At 54.9% G+C, this 18,012-nt stretch overlaps 5 protein-coding genes across 5 annotated transcripts; 4 read left to right on the forward strand and 1 right to left on the reverse strand.

The window, feature by feature from the left end:
• Positions 1-758: 758 nt before the first annotated feature.
• PFLUO_LOCUS4588 (uncharacterized protein) lies at positions 759-3,062 on the forward strand (the record flags this gene model as incomplete). The annotated part of the gene is made up of 4 exons (XM_073781953.1): positions 759-823; positions 875-2,466; positions 2,521-2,921; positions 2,985-3,062. The coding sequence occupies 4 exons, from the start codon at positions 759-761 to the stop codon at positions 3,060-3,062; spliced, it is 2,136 nt and encodes a 711-aa protein (XP_073638657.1).
• A 731-nt stretch (positions 3,063-3,793) lies between these two features.
• PFLUO_LOCUS4589 (Guanine nucleotide exchange factor lte1) lies at positions 3,794-8,857 on the forward strand (the record flags this gene model as incomplete). The annotated part of the gene is made up of 3 exons (XM_073781954.1): positions 3,794-4,188; positions 4,268-8,550; positions 8,610-8,857. 3 exons carry the CDS (start codon positions 3,794-3,796, stop codon positions 8,855-8,857), a joined length of 4,926 nt encoding a protein of 1,641 aa, XP_073638658.1.
• A 469-nt stretch (positions 8,858-9,326) lies between these two features.
• PFLUO_LOCUS4590 (uncharacterized protein) lies at positions 9,327-12,070 on the forward strand (the record flags this gene model as incomplete). The annotated part of the gene is made up of 4 exons (XM_073781956.1): positions 9,327-9,495; positions 9,602-9,990; positions 10,066-10,467; positions 10,526-12,070. 4 exons carry the CDS (start codon positions 9,327-9,329, stop codon positions 12,068-12,070), a joined length of 2,505 nt encoding a protein of 834 aa, XP_073638659.1.
• Positions 12,071-12,803: 733 nt separating this feature from the next.
• On the forward strand, positions 12,804-14,141 carry PFLUO_LOCUS4591 (uncharacterized protein; the record flags this gene model as incomplete). Its single annotated transcript, XM_073781957.1, has 1 exon — positions 12,804-14,141. One exon carries the CDS (start codon positions 12,804-12,806, stop codon positions 14,139-14,141), a length of 1,338 nt encoding a protein of 445 aa, XP_073638660.1.
• Positions 14,142-15,428: 1,287 nt separating this feature from the next.
• PFLUO_LOCUS4592 (uncharacterized protein) lies at positions 15,429-17,876 on the reverse strand (the record flags this gene model as incomplete). The annotated part of the gene is made up of 1 exon (XM_073781958.1): positions 15,429-17,876. The coding sequence occupies one exon, from the start codon at positions 17,874-17,876 to the stop codon at positions 15,429-15,431; it is 2,448 nt and encodes an 815-aa protein (XP_073638661.1).
• Positions 17,877-18,012: the final 136 nt, after the last annotated feature.

An 18,012-nucleotide genomic window follows, 5' to 3' on the forward strand; every position in this document is an offset into this window, starting at 1 on the left:
GAAGCGGTAACTCGTATCTGCAGAATTTTAAGCAGATGTCTATCAAGTCGAGCTTGTGGTTGCGTAGAAGAACATTCCAGCGGACAGTGTCGGGAGACAAGGCAACCAGATTTGCCTTCCTTGAGAAGTTAAACCCTTTGTGCAGAAATAGAGTGAGGGTGGTGATCGACATTGAAATCTGCATAGTTGAACCGGATATATATCACCCATAGTGGTTCAACCCAGGTATTAGTTCATAAGCATATTTCGACAACTTCACCTAAAATCACAAGCCGTTGGTTGCGCTGATACCTGCCACATGATAATATGTACTTACTCCTGCCCGACTAGATCTATATCAAATATGAGCGAGCGAGCCAAGGGTTGTTGTGGTTACTATATGACTCAGCACCATCCCGTGACGCCATTCTCAAACATTCCAAACATCAGCTGCCCTTGCTGCCTTCTTATGCACACCTCTGATCAAAATACGGCCGATTCTTCCGTGGCAATTGTGCAGCTGAGAGTGTTTGATACGTGTGATATTCAACTGGCAGGTTGCCAGTATCTGCCTATCCAGCATGGCTCCATCACCCAGGTACGCTTGATCAGCGCGACGGTGTTGATATAGACTCCCGCCGATTGTCACTGACCATTATCTGGAATAGCCACAGACATTCAGTCGAATGGGATGAGAAAGAACGGATGTTGGTGGACGTTGATGACCACATACTAGAGAATAATGCCTTTGTTCGCCGTCAGCAACAAAGAACCCGGCGATGGGGCTGGAAGACATGGGCTGCCATGATCGGAGCCATGATATTTGGGTTCACTCTCTTGAGGAGTGAGTGCTTCTTATCCCCATCACCTAAGTCTGCTAACGTGTCCTAGACAGGTCTGTCAACGAAGCTCCCCTGCACCCTCGAACTGACAGAGCTGCCGAGCTCTGCCAGTCCCCCGAATGTATACACGCCGCATCCGAGATCCTTTATAACCTCGACCCCAACTACGACCAGATCGATCCCTGTACCGATTTTGATCAGTATGTCTGCGGTGGCTGGCGCGAGCGCCACGACATGCGTCCCGACCAGGGATCGATTTTCTCCGGTACAATCATGGCGGAGAATGCGCAGACCCGCCTCCGCCATATTCTGGAGCGATCAGAACCCCCACAGCCTGCCGATAAAGACAATTTCCAAAAAGTCAAGGCTGCGTACGATGCTTGTTTGGATGAACCCGCCATCAGTAAACGTGGCACCGAGCCCGTGGATAAAATGCTGGCCCAGCTGGAGAAGATCTATCCCGCGAAGACTGGAGATGCCCAGAACCATTTGACGGACGCAGTGTTGTATCTCATGAAATCGGGTGTGAACGCCCTCACCTCAGTGGGTATCAATCCTGACGACCGGGACCCTGATAATCTGGCTATCTTCGTGACGCCACCTCGAGAAATCGGACTTCCGGCACGAGAGTTTTACAATGATACCAAGACCGTCGCCAAGTACACCGACGTTGTTCAACAGGTCCTCGGAGAAGTTGCCGGAACCAACAACGCTAAAGATGTTGTTTCTTTCGAAACGAAACTCGCACGGGTGACTCCGGATACGCAGACGCAGGAAGATGTCACCAAATATTACAATCCACTCAGTGTCGAAGAAACCAAATCGCTCCTGCCGGCCATATCATTTGCTGATATACTATCGGAGCTGGCACCGTCTGGCTATAAAGGTGACCGTTTGATCGTCGGCTCTCCGTCATATATGAAATCCCTATCCGAGATCTTGAAAGATACTTCTCGGGAGACCATTCTGGCGTTTTTCAAATGGAAAGTCATCCAATCGTTCGTGGACACCATCGAAGACCCCAAGATCACACCTCTTCGGCGACTCAAGAACGAGCTCGCAGGAAAAGACCCGTCGGCCTCGGAGGAACGATGGCGCAAGTGTGTTCGACGTCTCGACTCCGGACTCGGCTGGACGCTCAGCCGATTTTACGTGCTAGATTCCTTCTCCGAAGAATCAAAACAGCTCGGCGACAAGATTGTTTCTGACATCAAGGAGCGATTTGTTTTCACCCTTCAACAAACTGGATGGATGTCTTCAGATGTTCGCAAGCTGGGCATCCAAAAGGTCGAGAATATTGTCCAGAAGATCGGTTACCCTACCCAGAGCCCCAACGTGACGGATCCCGAGGATGTGAAGAAATACTACAAGGATCTTGACGTGTCCAAGGATAGTTTTTTCGAGAACGAGATCGCTGCGAAGCGATTCGAGCTTCGCAATGAGTGGGCTAAGCTTGGCAAACCCACGAACCGCAATGAATGGGACATGACCGCACCGACGGTCAATGCCTATTACAACCCGCCCGGGAACGAGATTGTTTTTCCTGCTGGCATCATGCAGCCCCCGGCGTTTTACGGTCCCACTGCTCCCTTGTACTTGGCGTACGGTGCGTTCGGGGCCGTGAGCGGCCATGAGCTTTCCCACGGTATGTATGCCAGACACCGTTTCCCCCCCATAACTCATACTCACCGTCGGCTAGCATTCGATTCTACTGGTCGCCACTATGACGAGACGGGGAACTACACCAACTGGTGGGACGAGAAGACCGTGACAGCATTCGAGGAGCGCGCCCAGTGCTTCGTCGACCAATACTCGAACTTCACCGTCCCCGGGCCCGACGACAAGCAACTCCACGTCAACGGCCGGTTGACGCTCGGCGAAAACATCGCCGATGCCGGCGGCCTGACGGCATCGTTCCATGCGTGGAAGAAACGCGACGAATCCAAGCCCGACGCAAATCTGCCGGGCCTGGACTCGTTCAGCAAGGAGCAGCTCTTCTTTATCTCGTACGCTAATTGGTGGTGCGGCAAGACGACCCGAGAGGCGGCGGAGCAGGCCATCTACAACGACCCGCATGCGCCCGTGTCGGCGCGGATCATCGTGAGGGGACCCCGGTTTTCCCGTGAAACTATAAACGAACATTCCCGGCTGACTGAATTTTAGGAAACCATGGCCAACTCGCGCGAGTTCAAGGATGCGTTCCAGTGCCCGGAGCAGAAGCCGGCGTGCAAGCTGTGGTGATGTCAGTTAGCACATGAATTAACTGCATCCATCACATACCTAGACCTGTCTACTGTAGTTGTCTGTCACCCGTCACTCGTGGATAGCAGTTCCCAACGGTCCTGGTCCACAACAATCACTAACTAAGTGGAGCTAACGGTGGCCAATCGACGAATCCCTCTCCGGCTCGCTTGTCCCGGAACAGACCAGGTGAAAGGATGCGCGGTGGGACGGGGCACGAGTGACCTATCACCTTCGGCCCCAACAGGCCGTCCCGCCACACTGGAGCTATCGTTCAGCTGGCTCTGGCTGAGACAAGTCGGACGAGGTAGAGACGGGAGGGCGTGTTATTCATGGTGAGAAATGGGAAAATATCGTAAATGTGGTAAAGAATCAAGGTCGCTACCGTGTGTTTACCTCGTAGTCCACGTATACTCCAGTATCCTCCTAGGCCCACGGGACGAAGTAGACGAACCACGGAGCCTAGTCCCACCGTGTCGGGTCAGCTCCACCCAAAACAGAGCTGTCGCTTCTTCTTCCTCCAACGAACGAACTGCTTCTTCGTCCTCTCTGTTGTCTTTCTTTCTCCCCTCCATCCTCGGCCATGTCGCGCCTCTCCCTCTGTCCCGGATGCTTCTCCCTGGTCGCTAGCTGAGAAGCCACACCCACCAAATTCTGTCGGGGGGTTTCCCACGCTCACCGGCCGAGCGGTTCGTCGCGAAAAACCCCGTCTTCCACAGCCTGCGCCCGCGATGGAATCCTTTCCCCCGGCCGTGGATCCAACCCCGCCGTCGGTGCTGTTCAAGGAGACCTCCTCCACGAGCTCGCCTCGGGCCCGAGTCGACGAGCTGACCGCCTTGAACCGAACGCGTAGCGGAGAGGCCCAGCATGCGACATCCAAGCTGCGCCGCGCCAACACCGTGGCCCAGGGTAGCAACCCGATCAGACGAAATCTGGATCTGAAGGCGAAGCGCGAGAGGACGGCAACAGCAGTGGTTCACTCCAGGGACAGCAAGGAACGCCTACGAAAGGAGGCTCTACAACGGTCCCAAACCCACCGGGACCCGCGTCCGGGTCCTCCGGCGGGGAGGAGAGCAGGCCACTTTACGGTAGGCAGCGTTGGTCAGAATGGGAAGATCTTCCTAAGGTACGATAATATTCGACGTGTATATCCCTATCTGTCCCTTTGGATCTGCTTGTTGACGGTTGTCCCCGTACGCGTCTAGACCGGTTGTCAACCCGGCCCAGAAAGCATCACCACCGACGTTCCCCCCTACCCAAGCGAATCATGAACTCCTCCAGCCGCAAATTCTTCGAGATGATCCATCAAGATGGTCGAGTTCGCAGCTCTCGGAATTGCGTACCCTCGCCCGCGAAGAAAAGCCAGAGCAAACTTACGAGCCGGCACAGCCCGAGTATACAAGCCAGCACCGGCGAGCGAATTCGTTTTCAACAATATCGGACAAACAGTCTGTGTCCGGTGCCGACAAGCGTGGAGAGCTGCGGATCGTCATCGATAGATCCGAGGACCGGCCCAAGTCTGCAGATGGGAAAACGGGACATGCGGCTCTTGAGGTGCCCATCCCTCATTACCGGCTGGGGACTCCCCGTTTCAACACCGAGGGCAGTGCGGTCCTGCAGAGTTCCGTCTATACGCGAACGTCTGTGTCTGACAATTTCCGCAACTCGACATTGCTGGGTGGAATGGTCGACCCCCTACCATCTCGCCTTCCAAGCCCATTTGGCAGGGACAGGGACTCCTTTTCGCGTGGCCACCCATCCTTTGCTATCTCGATGTTCTCGGGTACGGCGGCCATTGACCTCGGCAGGGCTTCGCCTGTGCCGAGGAATTCAGTCGTCTACGAGTTGAAGGGACCGGTTGAGCCCTCTATCTACGAAACCCTGGTGTCGGACATGGACGGTGGAGCTGTTGTTCGATATATTCCCGGCACGAAAGACATCAGCGCCGCAACACCTGCGCGGATTGTTGCACAGATCTCGTCCGAGTCTTTCATGGACTACGAATTGGTGTCGGACTTCTTCCTCACTTTCCGTTCATACCTCTCCACAGGCCATCTTCTGGCTCTTCTGCTTGCACGCCTGCAATGGGCAATAAACCGGCTGCAAGAAGATGGGCGGATTATTCGGATTCGCACCTTTGCCGCTCTTCGACACTGGATCTTGAACTACTTTGTCGATGATTTTGTCGCCAACTACGATCTGCGGACCCAGTTTTGTGACACTATCAACAGTCTATACGAGGAGGTCAAGTCTCGAAAACATGGGGGCATGAGCGATCTCAAGATTCTGATTGATCTAAAACGATGTTGGAATGGCAAATGCTCCGTGTATTGGCCCGGCCCCGATTTCTCCAACGCATATAACGACCCAGACTTGGATCTTGCACCTGGAAACACCGAGTTTGAGCTGCCCAGCGAAGCTTTACCCCCTCGGCAGGTTGCGTTTCCTCCTTCTGGACCAGTCCTCTCGGTAGACACAAACGTCCATGAAATTCTACCACCAACGCAGCATGACCGGAATGATTCTGCTGCGACTGAACAGAGTATACCCTTTTCCACCAAAAGCGACCAGAGCACACCGGCATTGTCCTGCTCGCTGCCTCCCAAATCCCCAAAACGTCAATCTGTGCCTCTGTCAAGAATCAAAGCACCACGTCCCGTGCAGCTAGGGTCGAACAGGTCTCCGGCTTCTCCGCACGAGTCGCCGGTATCACCAATACTTTCACGTCATCATGCTTTTCATGTCCATGGACATAAAAGGAGCGGCAGCTTCTCAGATTCGGTGCGAGATGATCGAGTCCCAATGTTTGCAGCAGAGGCAGGCTCACCGGGCCCCGCGCAGCAAGAAGTATTTGACCCCGTTGGTCTTATCCGTGGCGAGCTCTATCCACCCGCAGAATCATACATGACGATGATGGCACCGGATTCTCCTCCTTTAGTACCGCCATCAACCGTCGCAACTCCAGACCGCAGGAGCATACCGGATGGGGCGTCGAAATTGGTAACCTCCAATTCTGGAATGAGGACTATCATTGGATCGATCAAGCGGGCGTTACACACTAGGAATGGCGGACAGAGTGTGTCGGCGCGCATTGCCAATCCATCCGAGGCAATCGCCGTGCCCACGCGAAGCAAAACGTCCGCTTTGCCCACCAACGTCACTTTCGGATCTGAATTGTACCGGGACCGAAAGACGGCGGCCGTACCCAAGCGTCCAGCTCGCATTGATCTTCTTTGCGACGAAGTTTTAAAGCAATATCGCCTTCGTGAAGCGATGGAAGAAGACGTGGCGCAAGATATACCCGACAACCCACGCACTTCGGGGTTGCACATTACCGTGCAAGAAGTTTCATCCAATATCAGTGAACCAAGTTCGCCGAGTACTCCAGTGGCTGGGGGCTCGAAAACAAGGAGTGGGCTTACTACGGGCAGCGGGTCGATTGTCATTGTCCGTGATGACACTGGCTTTGATATTCCCGCCATGTCGGGAGCTGGCCCGGACTCTGCGGCGTACTCTAAGAGTAGTCATACCCTAGGCTCGGACGAGTACTTATCGTCAGAACGCACGTTGTCACAGAAATCCGAACAAACGGATGACCATTCGTTGCTGCCAACCCAGGACGACGCCGGGGATCCGGTGCGGACCTCTCAGCGCTTAAGCTTCTTTCATCCTACTCGGCCTATCACACCCAGATCTCATTCTACCGAGCGAGCATTCACTCCTCACAAGAAAAGTTCCATTTCCCTTCGGCTTCGGAAGTATGCCTCATTCCAAAGCGGCATTTCCCGACACCGGTTTTCCGTGGGCAGCGAAGCAGGCCAATCTGCTCTCAGCTCGAGCGCTCCATCAGAAAAGCCAGTTGGGCCACCCCTGCGTCGGAGACCCGGTGGAAATTTGCGTCAGATGCAGACTGGTGATGAACCCAAGACACCATCTGCTCGTGGATCAATGGTCTCTCGTTACACACTTGACGGGTCCTTACTGGACAGCAATGCGCCCACTGAAAGTGGTGATGCCTCTCGACCTCAATCTACACTAATTCCTCCCAACCCTCGCTATTCTCTCCTTCATAGAGGTGGTGCGCAGAACTTGAGGCGGTCCTTTGAATCGGCCATTGCGCGATTTGCTCAGATTCCCGATGACCCTGACGGTGGTATTGAATCTGCTTTGTTGAAACTGGAGGGCAAGTGGGGAGATGCGTCCAGTCCGGAGCAAGCAACTCGGGAGCACCGAGAACACCCCTTGACTCCATCCGGTGCCGGAAAAGACGTGCTCGCCCGGAGGCCCCAGACAGACAAGTCGGCGTTTTCCACAGTGGCTGGACGCCTGGCACCGCCTCGACCCTACTCCGATTCTGTCGCGGAATCCGAAGAGTCCTACAACTCGATTCCTCTGCTTGAGCGGGGGTTGACTGACGAGTCGATGAAACGTCCCCCGACAAGTCGGGCACCGACAACCGACACTTACGGCGCCTCTCTGAGTCTTATTTCAAGTCGGGATACCTCCGAGCTGGCATCACATCCATCATTTCAGATCGTCAAGGAGACTGAGAGCATTCGACGCATTCCGCGAGGCTTAACCGCTCCCACATCGGCACCTCGCGAGGTCAAGAGAGAGACGCCGAAACGATTTTCAGCCCTTTCTTCGGAGATTGACGTGATTGATTCGCATGATGTCGCCGAGGCACGCAGATCTACCGGTATGCACAGCGTGAGTGAATCTACCGTTGATATCCCGCCTCACCCGCTAGCGCACCCTCCATCGCCTCCGATGACCATTCAGCATCCAGGCTCTGTCGTTTCTTGTGCATCGCCACTGGATAAAATCTTGTTCCAGGCCCAGCCCTTGACACCTGATACGTCTCCCAGGCGGAGGAAAGGGGAAAACCGCAGCTCACGACCAAGGCCCGTGCAGCATTTCTCCAGTGACGTTCTTCTCATTTCTGAAAAGAACCACAACATGAACGCCGACCATGTCCCCTTTATCCTGGCTTGCGAATCGCAGGTTCTGGCACAGCAAATGACGCTGGTGGAAATGGCAGCTCTGAGCGAGGTAGACTGGCGTGACCTAGTCGAGATGAGATGGGGTAACGGGTGCCCCAGCATCTGCAACTGGGTCGAATTTCTTCGGGAGCAGCGCAAGGGCGTTGATCTGGTCGTCGGCCGCTTCAACCTCATGGTGCGTTGGGTCTTGTCGGAGATTGTCCTCACGCGCGATCTGCACGAGCGGGTGCGTACGATCACCAAGTACATCCACACTGCCGTGCATGCACGCCGGATGTGCAACTATGCCACCATGCTCCAGATCGCCGTTGCCCTGTCCTCGTCGGACTGCACGCGGCTGCAGCAGACCTGGCAGCTTGTCCCTGCCGAGGACCGACGTCTGTTTAAGGACATGGAGTGTTTGATCCAGCCGGTTCGCAACTTCCACGATCTTCGTGTTGAGATGGAGACGGCCAATTTGCAAGAAGGCTGCATCCCCTTCATCGGTAGGTTTCCCTACCCCTTTCCCTGTATACCAGTTTTGGATATTGACAATGTTGTATAGGTCTGTACTTGCACGACCTCACCTACAACGCGCAGAAACCAGCCCAAGTCCCCAGCAACGCCGGCGGACTGCTCGTCAACTTCGAGCGCTACCGCACCACCGCCCGGATAGTTAAGAATCTTCTCCGGCTGATTGACGCCAGCACCAAGTACCGATTCGAGCCCATCCAGGGCATCATCGAGCGGTGCCTGTGGGTCGCGTCGCTTCCCGAAGACGAGATCCAAGCTCGCAGCAAAGAGCTGTTTTGAATTGATTCTTTCTTTCTCTCATATACCCCGGCGATCCGATCTTTTATATATCGCATCTTTCTCTGTATTTATACTTGCATCCACCCCTGTCCATCGTTGTGGTCTTTGTTTTCTTTGTCACCTTACCCGTTTTCGTTGGAGCGTTGCATGTTGCATTTTCGAGCCTGGAAATTAGGGAGATACATCACGATCGTTTAGTAGATAATCCATTCTTCTACTGTTTATACATTATTAGGTAGAGTGGAGGATAGGTTTCAGCTAGAGCGTCCCGAATAGTGCGTCATTAAGGCCCCGTTTCAGCGGACCGCCCTGGGCTCTGGGTATCCACTCTTCTTCCTCCCAACTCAAACCCCAAACCTGGACCGAGGAGGGCCGCCCCTCTTGACTTATCACAGGACCAAGAGAGAGTAACATTCGACATCTCCTTGGATGTCCTGCCTTACGCTCGCTCGACTCCCTCGACTGCCAGATGGACACGCCCGAGCCACGGCGCGGGGCTTCGGAGGAGGTCGAGGTCGACGAATATAGCCCGCCCGCGTCGCCCACCGAACAGCTGCCCGATGACCTGCCCAAGTCGCTGGATGACCGTCGCTCGGTGCCGGTGTTCCACGAGACCGAGATGTACGATGCCTGGCAAGGTGTGTTTATTTGGTTCCCCTCCCTTTCAACAACGAGTGCCGCGCGTGCCTCCGAAAGGTGTTTTGGGTAGCTAGCTGCTAACACCTTTGCTCCTCCGCTCACCAGGACAATCGCAATACCTGACCACCCCCGTAGCCGCAAAGCCTCCTACCTTCAGCCTGGCGCTCGACGACCACTCCCACGACAACGACCCCGAGCTGCGGTACGGCCGCGATGCCGAGGATAGTGATGCCCGGCTCATGGAGATGCTTGCCGCGCAAGCCGCGCACCGCGAGGGGGACTCGCTAGGCGAGGACGAGGAGAGTATCGCCACGAATGAGAAACTGAGCGAGATCGAGAAGAAGCGGACTCTACAGAAGGCCTTGAATATGGCCGCGAGCAATGGCGACGTGGAACGGGTGCGCAAACTGGTGCAGGGGCTGGCGAAGGAATACATTGATGTCAATTTGCCGGACGAGGAAGGGACGGTACCGTTGATTTATGCGAGTTGCTTTGTGAGTTACAACTACTCCTGCTGTCTACAAAGGGAAGCCATACGGAGAAAGAAAGGCTAATTGGGCTTGCGTTAGGGCCATTATGATGTGGTCGCTGCTCTTATTGATGCGGGTGCCTTTGTCGATAAACAGGATCGCAACCAGTGGAGCGCGCTCATGTGGGCAATGACAAACCGACACAAGACGATTGCGAAGCTTCTTCTTGATCATGGCGCTTCTCCGGATATCAAGTCGTCGTCTGGAGGCACGGCCTTGGACTTTGCACAGCCGGGCAGCGAGATCTCCGAGTATCTCCATGAGAACGGTTACAATTTTGGTCCTGCCATTGAGGATGATTTCTACGATGACGGGTTGGCACACGGGCGGTTCGAAGAGGAGATTGCGGAGAATGAGATGAAGCGCCGCATGATGATGGAGGAAAGCGCACTGAACTTGGAAGTCGACTTGTCCAGTCTTGGAATGGACGAGCAGTTGGAGGTGAGCTCTGCAGCTGTTTTATGGATGGAAAATTCCTGCTAACTCCATCCGGATGCAGACTCTAGATGATGATGAATTGGAGGAAGAGCAGCAAGAATTTGCCTGGGACAGATGTCTGAACGACCAGATGTTCGTATTTCAAGATCACGAGCTGGAGCGCATCTTGGATATGGTTATCACCAACATGACGCCCCAACGATCTCCCTCCCAGAAGCCGGTGCCGGCGAATCTTGTCTTCCTAAGTGCACGGTATGCACACTACCACGCGAGCCCTGAGCTGCTGGCGACTCTGCTCACCTCCGCAACGGATAAAATCAATGATGTTGTCGAGCGCCACCAATGGGACATGACCATGCAAGCATTCTGGATCTCCAATGCTACGCTATTGCTCCATTATCTGAAGAAAGATGCCGGTTTAGTGGAGGCAACGGTCCAGTTCCAGCTCCATCTGGCGGAACTGATCAATGAGATCTTTGTACTTATCATTCGGGATGCCGAGCGCCGAATGAACAAAATGCTGGATGCGGCAATGCTGGATCATGAAACCATCCCCGGTCTGGAGGATATTGCATTCCAAAACGAGTGGAAGCTGTTCCGCTCCAAAAACAAAGCCAAGCCCGAGCCTGCAGAGAAGCGATTCCGGCCACCTTCCCCTCGTCGGCGAGCACAGGTCTCACCGCGAAACATCAACTCCTTGCTCTCGTCGACTCTGTTCGTGCTCGATCTCTACGATGTCCACTCCGTCATCACGACCCAGATCCTTTCTCAGCTCCTCTACTGGCTTGGCGCGGAGCTTTTCAACCGAATCATGAGTACGAAGCGCTATCTTGCGCGGACCAAAGCCATGCAGATCCGCATGAATGTCTCCACCTTGGAAGACTGGGCGCGCAGCAACAATCGGCAGCCCGAACACTACGAGAATGGGTCCACGTCCAGCAGTGGCGAGACGACGATGGACTCTGCACGGAGACACCTGGCGCCAGTCATCCAGCTGCTTCAATGGCTGCAATGTTTCTCTTCTCTTGGAGACGACCACGAGTCTCTGGTGACGACGTTGCTGCAGTTGCAACGACTTACCCCCGCGCAACTTCTGCAAGCCGTGAAGTCGTACCGCCCAGAAGTCGGCGAAAAGGGCCTCACGAAGCAGGCAATGAAGTTTCTGCTCGAGTTACAGCGCGACCCAACCGTGTTACCCCGCGAGCAGCAGAAGATCCTGATTGAAAAGCAAAAGGCAGCAGCCGCTGCTGCTCTAGCGTCTGACGAAGCGGGCGGTCCTCGTCCCACGACGCCCACCAAAAACCACCTGCAGCAGCAGGCTCCCTCCACAGCCACATCTCCCGAGCACGGCGTCACAGCCTCGCCCGGCTCGGGGGTTTCCCGGCCTGCTAGTATTGCTGTCGTCACCGGGGCTGAAGACCGTTCAGGCCAGCGCGGCGTTTTTCTCGACCCCACGTTCTTCCTCCCTTTCTCCCTGCCGACCAGCACCGATATGTTGATTAGCTATGGCGCTGGCTTCGGGGGGACGAACCGCGAGCGAGCGCGCAAGTATATTCCCACCGTCCCGCCGGAAGTGCTGAGTCGGTTTGACCGCAGCGACGTATAGAACATAGCTGGCAGTGATGAAATGCAGGTACCCATGATACTAAAGACGGGTGGTTTTTTATATCAAGGATTGTTCTAGTAGGCCCTAAGCAAGTTCAAACCACTAGGCCTATAGGGGTTCATTCTTCCGCGGTTCTTTTAACTAGCGGCCCCTATCTCGCGGGATCGGCGACGCCCCGGTGGATTTCCACACGGGAGGCCTAGTTATGGGGCCGGCGATGATTGGAAGAAGTAGTTAAGAGACGCGAGTCATCGGCACTAATAACAACTAACTGCAACCCATTCAAGCCATCCGTGAGTGTGAGTGTGAGTGTGACCCTCGTCTGTTCTCGACTCGGTATAGTCGCAATGACTATTTTCCTCATTCAGCACTAGTGATCCTTTCTCGCTGGCTTTTGCTCCTCCCGGATTCGTCCCACGTAATCCCAGGTGTCTGTGCTCGGGAGGGATACTGTTTAGGGGAGTCCGTTGGGCCACGCCTTTTTCTTGTTTGGGCAGGTCCAGCTCGGCGCAGTTGACTATTTCCTCATTTGGTAGCTGCGCCCTCTTCTCTTCTCTTCCCTCAACACTCACTCTCGCCCTCATTTTCGCTCTTCGTGCTCTTCTTCCTCCTCCTCCAACATGTTAGCCATCACCACTACTCCATTCCTCGACCTATGACGATGCTTACTGCGAAACTCTTCCAGAGTGATTCTCTCGGTTTCAATGATTCCTCTGCACCACCTCGCCGCTCGATGCCCATACCGCGGTCTCCGCCGCACCTGTCCAAGTCCCCAATGAATTCGTCACATCGAGAGCTGCCCCCGCCAAACGGTGCCCCACTGTCGCTTCCACCAGCCACAGCCATGTCAGACCGGCTGCCGCCCGTGACAACGTTTTATGGAAACGAGCACTCCGTGCAGCAGTGGCTCCAGGCCAAGACGGAGGAGGATCGCCGCGCACAGGAAGAGGAACGCACCCGCCAAGAGACAATGAAGCTGGAGCAGCGCCGCATCGAACAGTCCATGCTGGCCGACTCGCTGCATGCAGGCGTTCCCCCGCAGATGATCCCGTTGATCTTCGCGGGTATCGGCGGAGGCGCGAATGCCCAGTCTACCATGGAGATTGTTCGCCAGTATATCGCGCAGACATCGTCTACCTCCACTCCTCCTGCAGGCGTCCAGTTTCCTGCTCAGCTTCAGTCGCACGAGGTTCCAACTACCAACCCGTCGTCCGTGCCATCGCAGCAGTACCAACCTCAGCATCCTCCCGGGGAACCGAAGCGTTCCCGTTCCTCAACGCGTACTCTTCCTGCACCTCTATATGCAGCTCAGCAACCCCAACCTGCAGCTCCAGTGGCTGATCGCAGTCTCCCACAGCCGGCATCCATGAGCAGTTCCTCGACGCAGCCAGCTCTCGGACGTCCGCTGGGGCCTCCGTTCCCAGCTGATGCTGCAGGAACCCGGTTGCCTCCGCCGGATGTCAGTGCAATTCCACCGCAAAGCCAGCCGACCATGATAAACGCCACACCGTCTGGATCCGTCACGTTTCAGGCTCCAGCACCCCCAGTCAAGCAGGAAAGCCGGCCTCGTCGCTCTTCTCCTGGAATTTCCTTTCATCACTGGGTCCCTCCAACCAAAGGTCTTTCCTCCCACATGTCGCCAACTAAGGCTCAACGGGAGCAGATGCCATCGTCGAGTGCCCCCTCTTACCTCCAGTCTGAAAACCAGAGCTCCCCAGGTCGGAAACGAAAGTCTCAGAGCATGCATGGCCAGGCTCTTACACCGCCAGCTCGCAGGACCGACTCAGGCTCGATGGACATTAAAAACGACAGTGAAGTGTCCTACTCACAGGAACCACGATCTGGTGACCGGAATGGTTCCGAGCAGCCGAGCGAGTCGAGGCCTGAAGCAGATGACCCTGCTCTCAAGGAGCCAGAGACATCAACAGGCAATGACCTCAACTCCGAAACTAGCAGCCAAACTCCGGATCTGAATACTAAAGACCAGCAACACCCATCTGATACCGACAATGGACATGCTGCTTCGCGGACCAAAGGCACATACACTCGTTCTGGCCGCATTAAGAACTAGTCGTCGTCTCATGACGGTTCCTCCTTCGCCTCAGTCAACAAAATTGTTACCTGAGGACAGCTTTACCACACTCAATCTATGGGGATAGACAGACGACGTTCCACACCCTACTACTCGACGCAAAACTCCTATCCAAATGTCCATTCTCGAGGTTTCATGGATTTCGAAACCTGAGCGCTTCCTTTATTCTGTACCCTCATAGATGCCAGCGTTTTTCCCTCTCAGCACACAGCGGCCCATGGGCATGTGCATTATGTTTGCTATCATCAGTCGTGTTTATGTTTACACTTTTCCGGACAGACGGCTGGACCGCCTGCTAGAATATTTCCATCCATATGTCATCCGAAGATGTTGTTGTACGATTCATGTCTGCATTGTTGTTTGTTCTACATAGTTATGACCTGCTTGGTCCACGGAAGGTTTACTTGCACCTTGGGTTAGGTACAATGGCCAATCCGTGCTGAAGACAAATGAATAATCAGTTTGTATGACTGACACTTTGACCAAATTGGGGGGGCATGCTAAGACTATATTGACAGCAATCAAGTCATGCTTCTATTACAGCTTCCGTTCTTACCACCGGCTAGCCAATCTACTCTATTCCTTTTCTATTCCTTTTCCCGAGAAATCCGGGGTAAAAGGCAGCACAAAGCAAGATCTAGATTATCCACTTTCCATACCATGCAGCTAGCCAGCGATATAAACATATCACGTACCAAGTCTGCTGACACTGTACGAAGGGCCAGATTCCAAATCCGACTAGACTAAAACATGCCAATATAACGAAAAGAAATCTCTTGAGACTCTAGTTTTGTTTCATTGACACTTAATAATAATAAAAATAATATAGGGGAGGAGGGGCGGCCAACAAGAACCTCTAGGCCCAGCCAAAAGGTGGTAAGGGTAAGCACAAACAGAATTGGAACCGAAACAGGGACAAGGAAAAAGGGGGAGGGTGAATATAGGAGAGGGTAGGTCGAGACGGCAAAGGATAAAAATGGTCTAGAATAATAGGTGGACACGGGGAATCGGGTTGACGGTCCTTGAAGTATAGGGAAAAGCAGATGGGTAAAGAGTGGTGGGTGTTTGTGAAATGGGAAGGAGGCATGTATTAGGGGAAGCGGCTGATGGGGTATAGCATGGGTGGACATCAGAATTAGACAGTCAAGTTAATATCGTCAAGACGGGGGACCATGGTGGACAATGATTAGGGTGGGTAGTGAGTGGTGGTAGTCACAAGTAATAGAGAAGCAGTAGGCCCGAAAAAAGAAAGGGGTATAAAGAAAATTAAGGATGAGGGGATTTCTTGCGGCGGTGGACTTTCCATTCCGCCTTGGCGACGCGCATGAACAGTTCCACGTCCTTGATGGGCACCCAGCTGGTGAGCACTTTCATGGCGTTCTCAAAGTCGGACTCGAGGATGATCTCGCGCATGCCATCGATAAGAGCCGCGGATGTGGCATGTAGAACATCTAGTCCCTGGCCGAAAGAGCTGGCAGACGGGGTGGAGGACGTTTCTTTCTTTTTCCCGGATGGGGTCCCAGTAGTGTCTTCTGCATCCCCCAGGAGCATAAAGACATCCCATACCCGCAGCTGTGCCGGGAACGGGATGGAGTAGTTGAAGAGAGTGAGGTACCAGCGCGTCCCGTAGGCGGTAGGTAGCACGCCGACTTCATTCAACTTGGTGGCGACTTCACCACCCGCCAGCCACTCCCGTTCAAAGTCGGAAAGGGCCTCCATGAGTCCCGCGAATCCCTCCTTGTATAGCTGCTCCAGTCCGCGGAGCTGCCAGAGTCGTGCAAGCATAACGAAGGCGTGCTCTTCGTCATAATAGGCTAGAAGCGTAGCTGCCAGAGCGGCCATACCTTGCACGTAGCCGGTGTCGGGGAAATATAGTGACATGGCGTGAAGCACACGGAAGAGTAGTCGTTGGCCACCACGATACCGTCGCCGGAACATGATGTGGCTGGTGATAGTCCGCGGCACATCAATATCAATTTGAACGTCATCGGGCGAGGAGACGTATTGATACTCGTGAAAGGCATCAATGAGATCTCTCTCCGAGGGGCTGTCTTTGCGCCGCTTTGCGCTGGCTTCGAGAAACGAGTACCACGCTGTGGACCGCCATCGGTCCGGGATGCCTTTCCACGTCCGTTCGATTACCTTCGAGCTCTGCGTATCGAACTCAAAAGTCATGCCACCGCCATCCCGGCGCTTCTTGGTCGGCTTGGCCATCTTCGTCCATTTATCTTCACGATCCCACTCCTTCTTTCGCACCGTCCGAGACATTGGGGAATCCTCTGCCTCGTTCTCGGGAACCTCATACGGGAGCGTTAGCATATCACCCGCCTCATCCTTGACTTTCCGGTCTCGGTTGTGAGGGAGATGATTCGCCGCGGTGCGCAAGCGAGACGTTGAGCGCCGTATTGGCGCACTTTGTGTGCTTTGTGATGAGGAAGGACGATTGGACAGGGAGCTCTGGCTCAGTTTGCGACTGGGAGACCGGCTAAGCAACGAGCGATTGCCAGACCCTGGCCGAAGGGAATGCTTCCGCCGCGGCGTTTCAGAGGCCAGAAGAAGGCTTGTGGTGACTCGTTGGAGGGGATTGGGCTCCGAACGGGAGGGGTTGGTCGACGTCGTCGTCGGTACGCGGATGAAGCCATACCGATCCACATCGGCCGCGCCGACGTTCTTCCAATCTTCAATTCCCCCAGAGAGTTCTTCCTCCTCTCTCTTCGTCCTCCTGATCCGTTCCGTATCCGTGGAAGGTCTTGTCTGGTCCCCGTTCATCTTAGCAGAAGACTCGGCTGCACCCTCCTCCCACAGTACACCATTATCCATGGCCATGGCCTGGGCAACTTCTGAGTCGGTGACATTATCTTCACCCTTCTCATACATGAGGCGAACTCGACGCGAGAGCATATCCTCGTCTGCCGAGACAGCCCTGCACTGCAGACTCGTTTGCCGCGGCCGAAGGAGACTCTGTGGCCGGGGAGGCCGCGGGGTCACTTTTGGAGCACCATCCCCATCCTCATTAACACTTGAGGCAATGGACGAAGCGGGCGTCATCTCACATTCTTGCCGCAGTGCAGATTGCCGATCCAGCTGCTTGGGCCGCGGGCGTTTTGATCTATCCTTGACGAGGAGGCTCCCACTGTTGGAGAATTTCAACGTCTGCGTCCCCAGATCATCCAATTTCCCCGTCGGTATATCGAGACTGATCCCACTGAACGCCGATTCGATCTGAGGCACCGGCGGCGGGGGAGGCTCGGAGCTGGTCTTCGCATCAAACTCCTGAGACCTCTTCCTCAATGCGCTCCATTTGCGTTCCGACCATCGCGAACCTGGGCGCGAGCTGGGACGGGAGCCCGTATCATTGACGACGATGCTGGGGACACTGTGTAATGAGGGCGAGGGCGACGGCACACCGAGTGCTGAGCGATTGTCCTCCGACCGTCGGCTACGACTGTTCTCTCCTGTCGGTGTGCAGGGCATGAGGCCCGAATCCTGCCCTGCATTCTTCAGCGCCGAGCGGACTGGGCTGGGCGATGTTGACGCGGCGCTCGTGCTCAGGGATCGGCCATCTGGGCCGGCGGGCGCATCATCGGCGGGCCTTGGGAGGGACAAGGATCGAGTCGCGGGAGCGTCGACCGTGATGGTGTCTGCGTAGGGCACGGCGTGTATCGGACGGGCGACCGACCGAGGCGATAACGATACAGAAGCTTTCTCCACCATTATCCCGACATGACCGACAGGAATTGGGCGGTGGTGAGGCTGGGCGCAAAGGGTGCGCGGAGGGGGAAGCGAGGAGAAAAAAAGGAAGGGCAGTAGATAATTCCACAATCAGGAGGCGAAAGGAGTGACTAGTCGC

This window comes from Penicillium psychrofluorescens (genome assembly GCF_964197705.1).
Source record: "Penicillium psychrofluorescens genome assembly, chromosome: 3".
Classification (NCBI taxonomy): Eukaryota; Fungi; Ascomycota; class Eurotiomycetes; order Eurotiales; family Aspergillaceae; genus Penicillium; species Penicillium psychrofluorescens.